The sequence below is a fragment of the Tyto alba genome, unplaced genomic scaffold (assembly GCF_018691265.1).
Source record: "Tyto alba isolate M040663 unplaced genomic scaffold, T.alba_DEE_v4.0 Super-Scaffold_3, whole genome shotgun sequence".
In the NCBI taxonomy this organism is placed as follows: Eukaryota; Metazoa; Chordata; class Aves; order Strigiformes; family Tytonidae; genus Tyto; species Tyto alba.
Genome location: NW_024881304.1, coordinates 12742528 through 12760039, shown reverse-complemented (window position 1 = coordinate 12760039; position 17512 = coordinate 12742528). Strand labels below are relative to the sequence as shown.

At 41.1% G+C, this 17512-nt stretch overlaps 1 protein-coding gene across 26 annotated transcripts in view; it reads left to right on the top strand.

Moving 5' to 3' along the window:
- The window catches only part of MAGI1 (membrane associated guanylate kinase, WW and PDZ domain containing 1), a 357611-nt gene that overhangs the window by 181656 nt on the left and 158443 nt on the right, over nucleotides 1-17512 (top strand). For all 26 annotated transcript variants that reach the window (XM_032985730.2, XM_032985729.2, XM_032985728.2 and 23 more), the window contains exon 2: nucleotides 1775-1891. In XM_032985730.2, coding sequence (XP_032841621.1) covers nucleotides 1775-1891 — 117 coding nt within the window. The remainder of the gene's footprint in view (nucleotides 1-1774; nucleotides 1892-17512) is intronic.

The following is a 17512-nucleotide window of genomic DNA, read 5'->3' as shown; positions in this document are numbered from 1 at the left end:
GCAGGACTGCATTAGGCAGATAGGTTGTTCCTGCTCACGGTCATTTAACTGTCTGTGTTCTTTTTCTCATTTGTCTGCTGCCTCTCAGACCCACCGTCCAACTCCACTCCATTGCAGTATTATTATTCTTGATTTGTTCTGCAGTGGTTCCTAGAGGCTTCAGCCAAGAATCTGCAACTGTGATACTATGTTCAGTGTCAACAAGTCTCGAGGTGATCTCTGTGTTACATGTTCACAGTCTAAAAAATCATAATGAAAATTATAAAAGACCATAGAAATAACTGTAGTGATTCAGCCCAAGGTCCATGTAGCCCAGCATTCTGGCTCCAGCTGTGGCCATAAATAAGATGCCTAGTAAAGGAAAGGAAAAGAGCAAGATATTTTATATTCCTCCACTTCTTTTCCCAGGTCTCCCAGCCACCAGCAATTCATTTTCAGCTCGAGGGATTTCCTTCACCCTCTTTTGCAATCCCCAATGGGTCTATCTTCCAAGTGCTTTTCCAGCCTCCCCTTGAAGCTCCTCAATAAGCTTCTTGCATCCACAGTGCTCTTCAGCAAGGAGATCTGCCACAGCGTGAGCGAACTACTGCCACTGTTGCATGGTTGTGAAGCAACCTCCCGTGAGCTTTCCTTGGTGTCCCCTAGTCCTTGTGTTGGCAGAGGCAGGGAGCAGCCAGTCCCCACCCGCCCTCAGGGCACGTTGGAGACCGATGTCCGAAACAGGCTGCAGCATCCCGCCCACTCTCTTGGACAGCAGCTGCTCCAGGCTTCCATCATCCTGGTTGTGTTTCTCTGAAGCTTTTCCAGTGGTTTTTTGTTTTTGTTGTTTTTTTTTTTTTTTTTTTTTTGCTTCTTTTTGGAACAGAAGGGTTTTTATCCCTGTTCTCTGTGTGTTCTTGTGGGGTTGTTTTTGCTCTTCGGTCAAATTAATTGTTACTTCAGACTTGGAAATATTTCATTTCTGGGAAAAGACTTCATTAAGTTGCTCCAGTTCATATGTTCCACTATAGGAAAATATTTGGTGTTCAGCAACTAACAATGTTCATTAACAACTATGTTTCTTTTTGGGTTTTGGTTGTTTTTTTTTTTTTTTTGTTTTTTTTTTTTTTTGTTTTGTTTTTTTTTTTTGTTCTTTTGTGTGTTTTTTTTTTTTGTTTGTTTGTTTTCAACTCATTTATCTTTATTCTCACACACTTCTGAAAGTGTTCAAAACTGAATGGGGAATAAATAGATTTAAGTGAAGAGTAGTGGAAATTATTCTGTTGTTTTTAAGGACTTTGGGTCCTCTTAACTCCTCCAATCAGTTATTTTCTAACTCCTACTGTGTGCTGGGGTAGATACCAGTGCAGAGCACTTGTTTGATTTTTGTGCCATGTTCGACTACATTAGTACTTTCAATGAGATCGGCCTTTGCCTTCTGTCTGTCTGCCCAGCTCATCCTCCAGTGAGTTGCAAAAGCAATACCCTACCTTTATTTTTTTCTTTTTCACATCATCTGTCTTTCTCCATTTGCTCAGACAAATAAGTGATAAAAGGGAATGATGATCTGTTTAACACCACAGGAAGAAAGATGCATTATGAGACAAGAGAGACCTCTTGTTTACAGCAAGTTATTTTTGGTAATTAGCCATTTGTAGAGGAAGATGAGCCTCCGCTCGTAAAGTCAGCATGCTATAATTTAGGGGACTCTGAATGGAAGTCTAACATTTGCCAGAATTGGAAATGTTAATTGTGTGCATTTAGAAATAAATAAATGGCTGTTTTTTCTTTACAGGAAGCAGACTGAACAAAGACCTGAGACATTATCTCAACCAGAGGTTTCAGAAGGGATCGCCAGATCACGACCTACAGCAGACTATTAGAGATAACCTTTATCGCCATGCTGTGCCTTGTAAGTAACAAAACATTGACCTGGTGAATTACATGTAACAGAATTTAGGGTTTTTTTTTTGAGGCAGTCTTCACATGGTGGTGTTCTCGGCTCCAGGGGAGCCTCATTTTTCACCTTGGGTGGACTTCTGTGTATGAGAGCAGATAGAGTTCAGGTAGGGTTGAAAAGGAAACTGGTTCATCCCCGAACTCTGCTTTTCTGATGACCTTTTTGGAACAGTTGATGCAAACCTGTGATGCTGATTTTGAAGAAAACCAACCAAACAAACAAACAAAAACCTAAAAAAGACATCCATGAAGTGAATACGTGCCTTAGAAATAGTCTTCATTAATTTCATTATGATGAAAATTCCTTTATTTGTTTGAAACTTATGAATAAAAAACCTGCTTTTATTTCTATTTTCTTAGCAGAACGTTGCCTGATGCTTATTTAACTTGTGAAATCAAACAGCATTTTATGGCTGGGTGCCATTGTAGCAGGCAACTGCCACTTTTGTAAGGTCATCCTAGATTCAAGTAGGAGATAATCAGCAAGAGTTAGTGAAGCTGAGAAACAAATGCTCTTTTTCACTCAAAAAACAACCAGGAGGGAAACTGAGCAGTTTGGAGAGTGGTAATCTTTAGAAGTTCAGAATCCTTATCCAAAACCAGACTGTCGTTGGCGTTTTGGGAAGATGTATAAAGAGTGGAGAATGATGCTATTTCATTGCATCTCTGTTTGGCATTCCCCAGCTGCCAGGAGAAGTTATTCTAAAGAAAAGGGTTTTGATGAGCTGTGGGGTAAAGGTATGCCTTTCAGATCAGGCTGGGATAAGAACCAATAAGTATCTTAGTTATAGCATACTGAGATAAGCAGCAAAATATTTTGAAGTTTTCTATCTCAACATGAATCAGAGGTTGTTTATCCTGGTAGATTTATATAAATGTTGAAAAATGATGTTGCCACTCAAAAATTGGTATTTGCCAACAAATATCACATAATGGTATGTAGAGTAATAGCCATTTTCAATCTAAATGTCATGTGCAAGAGAACTGTGTAGGACCACAGTTAAAATTGTGTAGTAGCACTGACAAATGTTGATTCTTCAAATGACAGATGCTGTATATCACTATTGAGTTTATTTTCATTTTATCAGTGGAAAGCATGGACCAAATTACATTTAAAGTGCTATGCATGGACATAAAGAATAATTATGGATTATTATTTTCTATTGAACACTTCCATTTTCCATTTTGTCAACGTGAAATATGATTAGTTTTCAATCGTCTAACTTGCCAGACTGCAGATTTTTAAAGCATACTGCAAAAAGTGCCTTCTAGGAGAGCATGTGCACTGTTAGGCTCAGGAGATGCAATGCTGTGATGCTAATGTCCTTCTGCTGATGTGTTATCCAGTTTCTAAAGCAGCAAATAAAGCAAATGAGTGTAAGTTCTGTGGAAGAATTTTGTGCGTTGCCAAGGCTACATTTTGAAATGCTTTCCATTGATTCTTTTCTCTGATTTATTGAACTTGATGGTGAGCTAAACTGCTTGGACTCGCTAAAGACTTTTTATTTAAAATTAAGAGCAGTGAAAGTGATTCCTGCCTTTTAGAAATAGCTGGGGGATATATGGGTTGTCGATGTATTAATAACAACATGAGTACTTGTATTCCATTTATGAAACAAATGGAAAACTGAGAAGTGGAGTTAGTTATTGTGTGTCTCCATACTTTGAGTTGCAAAGCGGGTAGCATTTCATTTTTTCTTCATGTACTGTGGGGATGGTATAAGCAGTAGCTTTTAAGTATGATGCTAATATCCGTATGCAAACTTGAATGAGACTGCTGCACACACGGTGGGTTGGGATGCTTTACAGGTCTGGAGATTAATCTAGCTGTACACTCATATTTTTATTCCTTGGTACACGTGACCAGTAAATCCAGAGCCCTGGACCAATCTCTAGTGCTAATGGATTATGGAGTCTTGTATTTTGAAATTGGAATTCCCTGCTGATTATGTGGCAAACACGAACAAGAACACAAGGTCACTTGGACATGCTTGGCCTGACAGCTGCTTTTTGTTGCACTAAAATAAGGGCTAAATTAAGTGATAATTAGTAAATGCAAAATGGAGAAAGGTGGTGTTAATATAATTTCTGGGGAAAAACTGGTTAAGAATCCCATGTGGTTTAGCTCAGATTAGTTTGGTATAGGTGGTGAGAAAACCCAGAGGGCTTCTGTTCCCCACACAACCACGTGCCTGTTGTGTGCTTGGTTGACTCAGGAACTGAGTGAAGACATGGCTTTAGCTTTTGTAGAAAATAGAGGTCAAGCAGAGGGGAGGAAAGATGTAGAAAGTTTGACTTGACCTTGTTATGTCATATGACAACGACACACTGCTTAAGCATCATTTAGATTTTTACTTCAGGAGAGTTGTTTAAGAGCTTGCTTTATTTTTTGGTGAACAATTGAGGGTAAGAGAGTGGGGTGATGTCAGCTCTCAGAGGGGGTATGAGCGTTGCCTAAATGCGTGACACAGGGATGGTTTTCTGAGAGACCAGATGACTTAATCCATAAACATGGGGGATTGTCACAAAGAAATAAGGCCTTGAAATGGACCCAAAAGTGAAGTATTACCAAAATAAGTAGCTGAGCCATATTGTTATTTTTTCAAGCTGAAGTCTTCCCCTGCTCCTCACTGCCCTCTGCCCCTCCAACCTGCTTACTCTGAATCTTCATACCCTCAGCTCCTTCCTCCCCATTGAGCTGATTTTATTTCTGTAAAGATCTATAGTAAACAACAGCTGTGACAAGCTTCCAGGTGGCCTCCCAAGTTTGGTTGCCATGCTGTTGTGAGTTCTCTGCTGTTACTATCACACCAAACTCACAAGTTTATTTACAGATCCAAAGCATTCTCCTCTGGAATTTACAGCTTCAGCAATCTAGGTCTGAGCCAGGGTAAGGAAGAGAGGCAGGACACCTTATTTATGTATTTGGGTGGTGCATAAGTGCTTATGAAGCCATGAATTTATAACGTGCAAATCTTTGAAAGTGTTAGTGTAGTTCAGCCACTGAACTAGCTTTTATTTCAGCTGAACCAACTGTGTGTTTTTTCCTTCACTTCCTTCTCGATGCTCTCATTTCAGTGTTAACTTCACATGCTGGGTCAGAGATCTTTTTTTAGAGTGTTTTTGTCTTCTGTGTAAGAAAAATCAGCACCTTAAGCAAAGTTTTTCTCCTTATGTGTTCAGATAAACAACTGTTCTCATTCCTAGCATGTAGGACCCACTGTTAAAACTAGAAAAAAACCTGTGAATACATCATCCAGATTAGCAAGACATTGGTCCAATCTCTCACTTTCCTCTTTGCTTTGTTTTATTTTGAAGCACCACATTTTTCCTGTTTCTGATGTGCCTAATGAAGATCACCAGAAATAATGCTCTATTTGTGGGCTAGTTAATGGCTCCATTGAGCTTGGAGTAGACTGTAAATTGGCAACAATTTCACGATTGGCCATGACTGTACCAGAAGTGCTTTGACTGATGCAGAGACTTTGCCCACAGCTTATTTCTAGTGTGGATTTCACTTATTCCAGCTCAATTTTGCCAGCCTAAACACTTAAGAGTGAAAGGGCAGGTTTACCAGCTGTGTGAGGCATCTTTCTGGGGCATCTTGTAGCATGTCTGAGTCCACCTGTGCTAACAGAAGTTGATGTGATTTTTATTACACCTGATTTGGGGGGAGGCTGATGTAGAGTGTGTTGGCATCCTGGCGTTAGGTTTCAGAGAGTGTTCCTAGGATCAGGACTCCTCCAAACAGGATTGGTGTATATGAAGATTTACTTAGCGGAAAATGTGATTAGTTGGAAGTACACGTAAGAATATATCCTGAAATAGGTGTTTCCAGATAGCCTTACCTTGGGATATCAGTGCAATAGTCTTAATTGAGAAAGATATGCAGTAGCAATTTACTTTAATGTTATAGTGCAGCAGCATGTCTAAACCACTGTTCACGGAAGGCTGAACAGACAGGATTATCTTCCTTATTTTGAAATGATGGTAGATGGCATCTGTTTGAAATAAACAAGCAGTACTGGCCATTTGTCCTAGTTGCTTGTTCTCAACAACCTGACAGCAGTTTTCTTTTCAAAGTGTATCAAGAAGAATCAGAGAGTTTATATTATTTCCATAAAAGCTTATCTCAGCAAGGTCTTTTTTTCCTTTGAGCACATTTACTTGATTCTCCACTTGTTTCAGTCTTGTGTGACGTGCAGAGGTAGCTATGGTGAGTGTGGCATCTGTACCTTCCCTTGCCAAAACAGTATACCTGGTGCAGGCATGACTGAAAGAACAGAACAACGGTCCCCTCCCAATTCTTGTATATTCTGCATTTATTTTATTTCAGTACTGTGCAATTCATTTCTTTGCCAGGCTGTAGTCTTCAGAAGCAAAAGTCTGGAAAGTGCAAGGTCTTTTTGATGGTAGATGAAACAGGTACAATGTAATGGCTAGCCTAGAGTTAAGTCTTAGATGTCAGCCTAGACACTGTGTGGCAATATTTTTTTTTTTTCCCCTTCTTCCCAGAATTGGCTTTTAAAACCCCAGGAGGTCATCATTCAACAGTTGATTCACTTTCCCAAAACAAGTACATGCCCTGAGATTAATTGGCTGGAGATTTTAGCGTTAGAGATTTACCACTTTCATTTCTGCTGTCTGGTCTCTCACCTTCCCAGAGTTTGATCTGTTCCTCTGTCTTCAATTACAGAACAGTAGCTCCAACTGTTGTGGTTAGTCTTATAGGGGAGTGTGGAGCAAAATAGAAAAAAATGGATAAAAATCAATAGTGTAAGTGCTGAGTGATCTGTAAGGAGGCTTAGAAAAAGGCAGCGATACCCAGGCACCAGGCTGGCTTGAGCTCTCTCAAATTTCAGTGGGAAATGTGAGAATAATTTTCTTTATTCCAAGCGATCAGCTAGTGCAAAAGTCTCCTTTCTGAGGAAAACCAATCATATTGAACAAGGAAACTTCACAGTATTTATAGGACAAACTTTAGTAAGTGGATGTAGAAGAGTACGTTGAACCTTATTATCTGGATTAAATGTTTTCATGGATAATTGAACTACCAAAGGGTGGTTTAGTTGCTTTAAGCGTTGGATAAACTGCTATGTGTGTAACCACCATCATCTGCAGCTGATGGAGGACTAGACAGACTAAATGGGCTGGGGTGTGATGAAACTGCTGTCAAATATGCAACTTAGGTGATTTCCCAAGATAGCTTTCAAAGTCCTGTAGCTCTGAGTTCCCCATAAGTATTCCTGCACTTCAAAATGAATTGATAGAAGGGATATGCATACCAGTTTAGAAGGTTCTGCTCTTTAAAATATTGAGTATAATAGTGTGTCAGTATACTATGAATAATTGTTACGGTGAAGCAGAAAGACCTTTACGTTACAAATGCATGTGTTTTTACATGTGGGGATATTTGACTCACAATTTTGAAGTTATTTTTAGCTACTAATTTTTATTAAGGATAAACAGAATCACTGACAGTGCACATTATTTTTCTTCACAGGCAATAAATCATCACTTTAGGTACACAAATGTTCTTTGAATTCTCAAAAGCTTTCCAGACCTGCAGCCGTATTTATTATCCTAGTGCCTTTTGTTGCAGTTCCCTTCCTAGAAGTGTAATTCTGCTTTTGTAATGAGAAGTTGCAGTGTCCATGAAATATTAATTTGAAGGCCCACACTGATAAGGTGAAGAAGAGCAGACTGATCTTTTTCCTAACACACAAAAAATAATTAGTTGTTTTACAAGATTTATGTTATGAAAAAGTTTCAAATATTTTTCAAATAGTTTCCTTATCGCTAGGGTGCAACACACAGGTATGAGCAGTATGTAAAACTAATTTCTCTCAAGAGTATTTGCTTGTGAGTTAATCTAACTCTGTAGAATATGAAGGATGTTTTCCATGACAGCTAATGTACGCACACTTACTTTTTCCTATATTTTCAATAGGGACTATATTCTGAGTACAACTAGTGGGTTTAGAAAATCCTTGTATCTGTGTTCCAGGGAGCGCAGAATTGCAGCAGAGTCCCCTGCAGTTTTCAGGCATATCATTATTTCACATATTAGTGAACCAGATGTCTTCACTTTTCAGAGAGAAGAATGCCCTGTTTTGAGCAACAGGGCCAGTATTTCTGTAGTTTTAGTTCCTTTCTGTACACAGTAATTTCTGTTTAATCTGGGAGACTTCAGACCTTTTTTTCCATCTGGTCTGTCCTTTCAGATCAATAATGCATTTTGTGCCAGTGGAACTATTGGTTTGGGGGTTTTTTTGCCTTTTTTTTTTTTTTTTTTTTTTTTTTTTACATTTGGAAATAAAAGCACTTATGATAGCAAATATTGCTCCATCTGCTTACCCATTTGTGAGGAATAGCTTTTTTTGTATTTCACTGTTGAAATTGCATGAGGCACCAGAGAACAGTACAGAGCAGAAGAGCTCAGCCTTATAACTCTCCCATGCTACTTGCCAAAGGAGATTTGGGTAACAAGTGTGGGAAGAGATTATGCATCTAGTTTTCTTTGTTTTCTTTGTTAGCCCTCAGTGTACTTAATTTTGTGATTTTTCATTGCAGTTCCTTTGTAGTATGGCAGAGCATCTGCGAGTGCATATTTAGATAGTGCAAATGATGCCTGTACGTATGTTTTAAAACAACATAAAGGTTTCTAATGTGGTGTGTCTCTGGGAAAGCAAGGAGTACCTCTGAGCTGAGAGCAGGTACTGCTGTTTGGCAGTTGAAGGGGTAGAGATTAATTACTCCACATGATTTGTTTCAAAACTGGCTCTGTCCTGCCGTGTTTTTTCATATGATGTCCCAGGGTCCTGATTAGATCCTTTGTGATGGCTGCAGTGTCCCAGCTTTTGATTTCATTGAGGCAGTTTCATTGCTTTTCAAATACCACCATGTATCTGTTCAAATTCTAGTGTATTGATTATGCTACGAGCCAAGAGAATGAGTGTTACAGGCAAAAGGAACAGTTTAAAATGAGGAAAAATTAAATGTGTAGCTGTTCTTTACTTTGCTCTTCCACTCACATTTACGTTTGGGATTCACATTTGGTACTTGATTATGAGCTCCTAGAAAGTACCCATCACTCTGTATAGGTAAGTTTTTGCTTGGATCTGTTGATTTTCATGGTGGTTTCACAATTACAAAAGTCCTCTGCTTCTTTCATCAAGGATGTCAGTACTTAAAAAGGACACTTGAAAATCCTATTTATATGATGTTATTCTGATCCAGTGCAGTACCTGCAGTGTAGTGTGGGCAGAAACAGTGGCATTGCAGAGGAAGAAATGCCAGTGTGATTCCCAGTCACATATATTGCTACTGTGGCGGTCTCTGAGCCCAGGAGGGCAATGGCAGATGTAAGCTCCTCACGGTTTGATGGGGATGCAGACTTCCTACGTTTCGTCTTTAAACAATTATCCTTTTTTTTTTTTTAACATTACCATGCTTCTTCACATAAAGTGTGCTGTGTTTGTCCTCTAAATCCTTTCTCTCTTTATTTCAGCAGAGAGGAGATTAGCCGTGTAATCATTTATAAAGCTGTTTAGATTCTCCTAGCTGGTTTTCTCTGGGGAGAGTCGTACCCAGTAACTTTACTAGGAATAACTCTGTAAATTAATCTTCATTGATTTCCTTCCCTCCACCCCTGGTGAATAAGAAAGTAGAAAAAATAGAACAAATATTTCTAGTTCTGCCCCTATTGAAGGAGAAATAAATCTTTCCTATTAGTCATAACAGTCTGGATGTATCCTTTTTTTATAATGTCCTCTTGAATAATTAGAGCTTTGACTTATGAAGTTAAGATTCCTGGCTCATTGCCAGAACAGATTTGTTTAAGGGGGACACTAGTTCCCTGAATTCCTTTTAAAGGGCTTTATAATGTCCCAGGCTGCTCTTAATTACTGATTTAAGAGGGAATACATCTGTTTCACTGAGGATTGTGAAAATTATTATTTAAATGGAAATGTTTAATAAATGGCTCTTTGAAAGGCTAATGTATCTTCAAAATGAGACATATCACAGAGTAATCAGGTGGGTAGTGACCTAGCAGTTCTACTTGCAGGGTCTTTTGGAGTTGAAGATGAAGAAAAAGATCAAAGACCCTTGGAAGCAGGGTCTGCCATTGAATTATATTTCATACGTCATTATTTGTTCACTACCTGCACTTTTTCTTTAAACTTCAGGTTTAACACTTCAGTTATTGGGGGGAAAAAATAGTAAACAAATTTTGATTGTTGTAAAAGGAGGTTTGTAGGAAACAGCAGTATCTCTTATTAGATAAATTTATGATACTTCATTTTTATCTTAGACCATCATAGCAACTCAGATATTGCCACTACAGCACGGATTTTACTACCAAATTTAAGACTACTTCATGGGAGATTGTCATATGTGAAAAATGTGCAGGTAATCTCTGATGTATTAGGGTTTTGAACTGGCAAACCTCAGAAATGAGGGGCTGGGGCAGGTGATAGGGGAAGGAGGAACTCCAAATTAAGAAGCTGCTGCTTTTAGTAAATTCTTCCTTGAATACATGAGAAGATGGATATTTATAAACTCGGCATTACCATCTCTTACGGTTTATAGGTCTTGATTTAGTAATCAAACCTTGAAGCTGGGTATTTTGACTCTCTTCCTTTACCTGTTAGTTTCTGAGCCCTTAATGCCATCCTTGTGTTTTTCTAGGGTGTGGGTTTTTTGCTGTTTGTTTTGTTCAGAGGAGGCTAATACATGAAGAGCTGAAAATGTATTTGAATAGTGAGGTTATTTTCAGCTCTCCTAAATCCAGGTATGTAAGGTTTTGAGAAAAGGAGCAAGTGTTGCAAAACGTGCAATAATGTTGAGGAACACCCGGCGGGACACTAAATGGCAGTGCAGAAGTTGGAAGGCTGGGCTCAATGGGGGGGAAAGCTGGACCCAGTTCTTTCAGGAATGTAAACATCTCATAGTGTTCATAAATATCTTTCCCATTTTGCATTCACATAATTTTAAATACTTTGCCATCTCACTTAGCCTTCTGCAATGCTTCGCAAAATGCCCAGTGTTTTCTAGAAGGGAACAGCTGATGAGATGCGATAGTGCTGCTCCGGTGTAACTAACCACACTGGAGAATCACATTGACAGACATTCTGTAAATTGCCCACATTACAGAACATTGATGATACCATTAAAATGGTAAATTTAATATTATAGTACTATTAGATTTCTCCCTCATTAACTCTGATCTGATAAACAACCTCTGGCATATTTTGAAGGTAATAGTCACCTTACAATCACTACTGCTCCTCTTTATTTGGCATTTGAAGCTCCTATAGATTTATAGTTCTTCTGTCACCTAATCTGTACTTACTCCTTTATTTTTTCTTTCAACTTGTTCTTACAAGCACATCATTTCCTAGAGGGCCCTGGGCAAGCAATTAACACTTCACAGCAAGAATAAAGTCATCCTAAATTCCATTCCTGTGATTGAGGACAAAATCGGTTTTGGAAAATAAAATGAACCCAATGTTCAGGCAAGCACAGTGCAGACCCCTGGAGGTGTTTTAGAACTGGGCACTTTGTAAGGGTTGGTACAGGGAAGTTCTGGTAGCAGTGGTTGCTTTCTGTGCTTTTGCAAACTGGTATCAGAGCAGTCTCTGCAAAGTCTTGCTGGAGATGTAGGTGGTGAAGAGGGGACCAAGCAGGTGCTGGGGAAGGGGCTGTGATGGGTGCTGGACCCAGCCCTGCTGCTGTGCACCTGGGAAAATTGAAGAAATGTTTTTTCATCTCTGTCTGTCCAGCAGAGACAACTTCAATTCCCAAACGTTAATCTTCAAGCAGCAAAACCATGAGACGCAGCTTAACAGAGTAACCTTAGCTCCTCTCAACTGGCAGGGAGGCTTCCGTGGAGGTATCACTTGCCTCCTTGTTTTCCTAAGTGAGTCATGGTTTAATTAGAGCGCTGTCTCGAGGAGGAGGTGGTTGTTATACATCACCTATCACAATGTAAAAGTGGAAAGCGGTGCTGAAATGCTGACCCTTAATCTGAAGTGCACCATCTGTGTTTTATTTCCACATCTTGCTGAGTTTACAGTTATTTGAATTCACAGTTTGTTCCCCATTTGCTGTTCCCACATGGTAAGTGAATTGGATCCAAAATGTACTGATGAAAGATTGAGAAGTCTGTTGGAGAAGTTTGTTCCTACCTACAAGAGTGCTCTATCTCACACTTCTTCCACCCTGTGAGTTAAATCCCAGCTGTAAAATCTTGTCTCAAGATGGTATTCTTTCGTGGTGGGAAGTTGGGGTTACTGTAAGGACAAAGACTCCTTTCCCCATGCTGAAGTGATTTATGGTTTGCCTTTGACTTTCTGCTCAAGAAAAGGTAGAGAGTTCTTTCACATCTGACAAATTATTTACTTTACTGTTCCTGTAAATTTGTGTGGATGCTTATCTGGTGGTGCTTGGCATTGCAGCAACACTCTTATTTAGTATTTTTTCTTTGTTAGTATGAGGCAAAGCGTTTGATGCTAAAATAAGACTGGATATAGTATAATGTAATGAAGGGAGCTGTGATTATGATTGTAACAGTTTTCATGGTGCAACTTTGAATTACTGTGATTTTAGAATGGGCAAACAGCTCAAAACCAGGTTGATTTTAATTTATTCTTCTTTGTTTCTATTTTTTTTTCTACTGACACCAACCATTTTCCTAAGACATAACTAACTGTAAAAAAGATACAAAATTTAAACATGTCATATTTCAAAAGCAAGCCATCAAAATGCCGAAGGCTGTATAAACTTAAATACCTTCTTTGGCTTTTGCTGTAGACCACACAAGCTCTGAGAAATTGATTACTCTGGTGCTCGAAGGGACTTTCATGATACAGAAACAGAGGTTTGCATTGAATTTCTGTCTTTGTGTGTGGGACTTTTTTTTTTTTTTTTTTTGGAAAGAGAAAAAGCCTTTAAACCCCAGATTAAAAATAAGTCATTTCATTGTTTCCTTTTTCCCCCCTTCTAAATCTTATGAAGGAGTTTTCATATGTGATTGGGGATCTGCATCTCTGAATAAATGTAAAGCAAAATTCTCCATTTCTTTTTTTAATAAAGAGGCTTTTTTCTGGAATGTCCCATTTAGGTGCTGCCTCAGTGAAGTATCATCTGGTGAGACAGTTTCATGTGGCTTGCGTAGTTTTTTTATTTTGTGGACATGAAGGGGGGGGGGGGGGGGGGGGGAGGAAGGAATTAAGAGTTATTTATTTTTTGTACTGCAGTCTTCAAATTTACTGTAGCCAGTGTTCTAAACCCATCATCAACAAAGGCTTTGGACTTCCCGTGGGGACTGTGAGCTGGCCAGATACACACACAAAAACCAGCCTAAGACTCAGTGAGGCTGTTGCTGAAAGATCAGGAAGGTGAATCTCGAGCAAAGAATTTTTATCTCTTCTTTTTAAACAAGAGACATATAATGGGCCATCACCTTGGTCGAGATGGTGTTTTCATTAAAATGTTTGTCTGGTAAAACTAAGACAGCTTTGTATGTTTATAATCAGGCCATTCTCCTGTTCATGTGTGGCCATTTCTCTTACAAAGGTAATACAAGGCTTGCTGTCTCTCAGTGGCATTTTGCCCCTACGCAGTTCAAACATTTTTGGGGATCGGATGCTTCATCAAGAGCAGCCGCTGTATTTGTGCTGTTAGGTCTGGTAGCGGAATAGAGGTGATGTTTTTTCCTGACGTTGCCTGGCCCTCACCCACACGTGCTGTCAACTTGCGAGCTGTCGCCTGTACCCACCCCCTGTACCGAGCTCCTTTGCAAGCTGCGGCTGTTAGCTGCTGTGGTTCAAACCGTCTGCTTGGTAGAGCAGCGGCGGCGGGTGCTGACCCGCCGAGCCCCAGCCGTGGTCCATGGGAGCAGGGGTGCCCACCCCACCAGCACCTCCCACGCGGACCTCGGGGTCTGCACGTCCCTGCCTGCCTCGGTGGAGCCGTGTGAGCCCCGGCGAAGCAGCTGTTGAGCTGCGGGGGAGCAGGTTTCCTTGCGAGGCTGGAGCCCCCTGGGATTTCAGTACTGCATCTAAGCAATCCTGTCCTGTGAGATATGTGGAAAGCATCCAAGACGGACACCTGCTGGCTCTGAAGCAGTCAAGTGCTTCTTCCAAAATATCTCTGGCCCCTGTTCTTGATGTTTACTTTTAAAAAGATACAGGCACGTGTTGGCTGTAAAAGAAAGGGAAGGGGGGGGGCGTGGAAATCATTGCTACTGTCACTGAAATTCCCTGCAGATTTAAAGGGAAGATGAAAGTTGGTACTTTAAGAAGAACTCTAAGCCCTTGGGACAAGCATAGCAGAAACAGAAAGATGCTCTGTATTCTGTCTGATTGCTTGCAAAAATGAGTGCTGTATCTCCTACAGAGGGAGAGACACAGCTAGAAATACATATTCACATAGTTCCCCCATTCTAGTGCCTTGCAAAGTAGGACAATACCATTTTTGCACTTCCCTGGGCATATTCTCAAACAGCAGCTCAGTGAAGGTGATGGAGAAATAAAAAGGGCGAGGGAGAAAGAAGAGGGGGGGGCGGGAAATCTGCCTCATGGTTTTTCAGATCTCCAGCGTACACAGGTGCTTTTTAATCCCTCTGGCCTACATATTCCACAGCCCCTAGGAATAGAGGAGTCGTGATGTAATGCTCTTTTCCTCACACTCCCAGCTTAAATACAGATGGAAATTGTTGTCATGTGTTAGAAATGTCACCAATAATATAAAAGGCAGGCTTCTGCATTCTCCCTTTTGCACTGTCAGCTGCTGCTGCCAGCTTATTCTTCCCTCTCAAACCTATTGTCATGTGGCAGAAACCCTGATGTAAGTAAGCCCTGTCCTCCCCCTGCTTATGATCCCTGCATTTTTTATTCCCCTCTGCTGCAGTGCTGAGGATCATTACATACCACGACTTAAAGACAAGACCTCACAAAGGAAGGATTAATCTTGTATTTGTGCTTGAATTTCGAAGGACTCAGGCAAGTGAGAATGTTCCGTTGTATTCTCTCTTTTGTGTTTGTGTTTTTTTGTTGTTTTTTTTTTTGTTTTGTTTTGTTTTGTTTTTTTCCCTAGATCCTAACGTAGGAAATGAAAAGCAGCAAATGTGATAAGCCAGGTCTGTGTTTACTGAGAGAACCCAGGGGTTCCTCAGCTGCAGGTTGTGTGTGTAAGGAGAGAGCGGGTTATAACGGGAGGCAGGGGAGGCTGTGGGCTTGGGAAGGGAGCTGCGGAGTGGAGCTGTACAGCCTTAGCCCAGCCTGGGAGGACAGATGGCTAGTGCTGCGTTTTAATTCATCAAGCAGGCTTTACGTGAGGCCCGTTGGCGAGCGGGTGCGCTGCAAAAAGCAGGGTCAATGGGCACGAATAGGCTGAGATCAGGACCAGATGCCTGCCGAACAATGGGGCTTTTGAAAGAAATGCGGGAGGAAGCGTGGCGCTCGCTTTGTACTGCCTCCGCATTGCAGGTTGGAATGGGGCAGCTCCGATTTAATGAAGTGCATTCCTAAACGTGGTCGTCAGCCCGGGCTGGGAGACAAGGGGACATGTCAGAAAGGGGCTTGTGGGGCTGGCGTGGGGGGGAGCGATCCACTGATGGATCGCCCCGAACAATGCAGTCTTAGTGTTGGATGGGAAAAACCATCAATACATCCCTGTGCATATTAATGCGATACAGCAGGTGTTGCTAAATGTCTGTCCCCACATTGTTCTCCCGCGGGAGCCGAGGAGGGGGCAGGAAGGAGACCTCACGAGGGATGCACTCATCGGGGGTAGAAATGTAGCTGCTCCCCAGACAGCCCTGCGTGCCGAAAGTAAAGCAGGAGGCGAGAATCGGTGTGCCTTTCTGCTCCTGGGGTTGCAGCGTGGGGCAAGGTGCTGGCTGCTGTGAGCTGAGCTGGGCAGCCGTCCCCTGTGCTGGCTCTGGCAAGCAAGGAGGGGGGGACAGGCTCAGAGAGGTTGGTCACATCTTAAAGGCATAGCAGGGCCAGGAGGGTCCTTTTTTCTGCAAAACATCCCCTAAACTTAGCAGGTGTGAGGGTTGGGAAGTGAATCTCCTGAGAGCAGGCTGGGTCACTGAGGTGTGGTCACTGGTCCTGAGGGCAGAGGGCAAGGAGGGAAGAGGCAGAGATGGTGTCTTCGTTGAAATTCAGCAGTGAGAGAGTTAAAAAGGGCATAATTTTTTTTTTTCACCTTCTCCAGAAATATATCAATTGTGAATGAGTTGCAGAAGCTGTGTGTGAATTGCAATAAACAAGGTGTACAGAATGTATAAACCAAACAAAATATCTATTTCTGCATTTGCATATATCCTGCTGCACTGGCTGGATATACCCTCCTAAACATAGTTTTCAACGTAACAGAAGTAACATCCCTAAATACTTACAGCGATGTTAGCCAGTGTAATTCTTGAAGGCTTGGGGGGAAGTATACATAGTCTGTCATTATTATGTGTATTTTTTAATAAAAAGACACCCATTTAATTGCTGCCATTGTGTTGTCTGCTCCCCCTGTGATTTGTGACATGCTATACTGTATTTGTCAGCAGAATGAAAGGGGTCTTTGTTCCTTATTCGTATTATGGCACGCTGCATCTCACTGGTGAAAATGGAATATTTGCCTTTAGAGCTAACTTAGCTGGTGATCTGTACCCGCTGTTACGCTAGGAAGGGTTTCTGTTTTTCCTCTGGAGTTTCAGAGGAATTTTCAGGCAGGGCTTCTATTATTTTGTTTATTTTTACACGTCAGTGTGTTAATAGTGATGAAGAGTGATCATCTTCATTCGCCCACAGGACAGGTAAAACATGGCCAGTGGCTGCAGCAGCTTCTCATATTGCAGCTGCTCTTCCCTGTATCCCTTGCCTGTGGGTGAATGGCCAAGTCGACCATGAACTAGGATTTAGTCCTTGTGAACCTTTGATCGTTTACTGCTGTGTAAACTGCCAACAAGAGTTTAGAGAAAAGAACAAACCAAGAGTCTGTAGTATGGACAAGCTTGTGTGCCTGTTCAAAGGTTGGCCGAGACCACAGATTTGTTATAAGGGCAGTTACTGAATGGACAGCTATGAGAGTGACTGTGTGGGGATGCCAGTAGCACTTGTAGAAGGGTTTTCCAGCCACCCGTGCCAGGTGTGTGTTGGATTAGGTTACAGTATCGTCTAACATACACAGCGTTATCAGTTGCTATCTATTTACTGTCCTCTTCGTGCTCTAGCTACTTGGTATCAGTCTCTGTGCATGTGAATGGGAATGGTTTGCAGGTGTAGTGGCTGGAACTAGTAGCCAAAAAGGATCCAAATTTAAGGCAGTGCTGCCCAGACGATTAATAAAACTGCTTCTAACACACTTACATTGCATGAATGTATGAAGTTTGTCTTTAAATTGAACTACCAGGTTCAGCAGCTTGAGCTTTATGTTGTTAATTATATTTTCTACTCTGCCGTGCACAAGGAAAAAATGGGCAGAATGTGAATGGCTTTTCTATTAGAGGGTTTGGCTGGGTAAAGGGCCAGATTGTGAACCTGTTGCTTGTTGATGTGTGGCAGCTCCT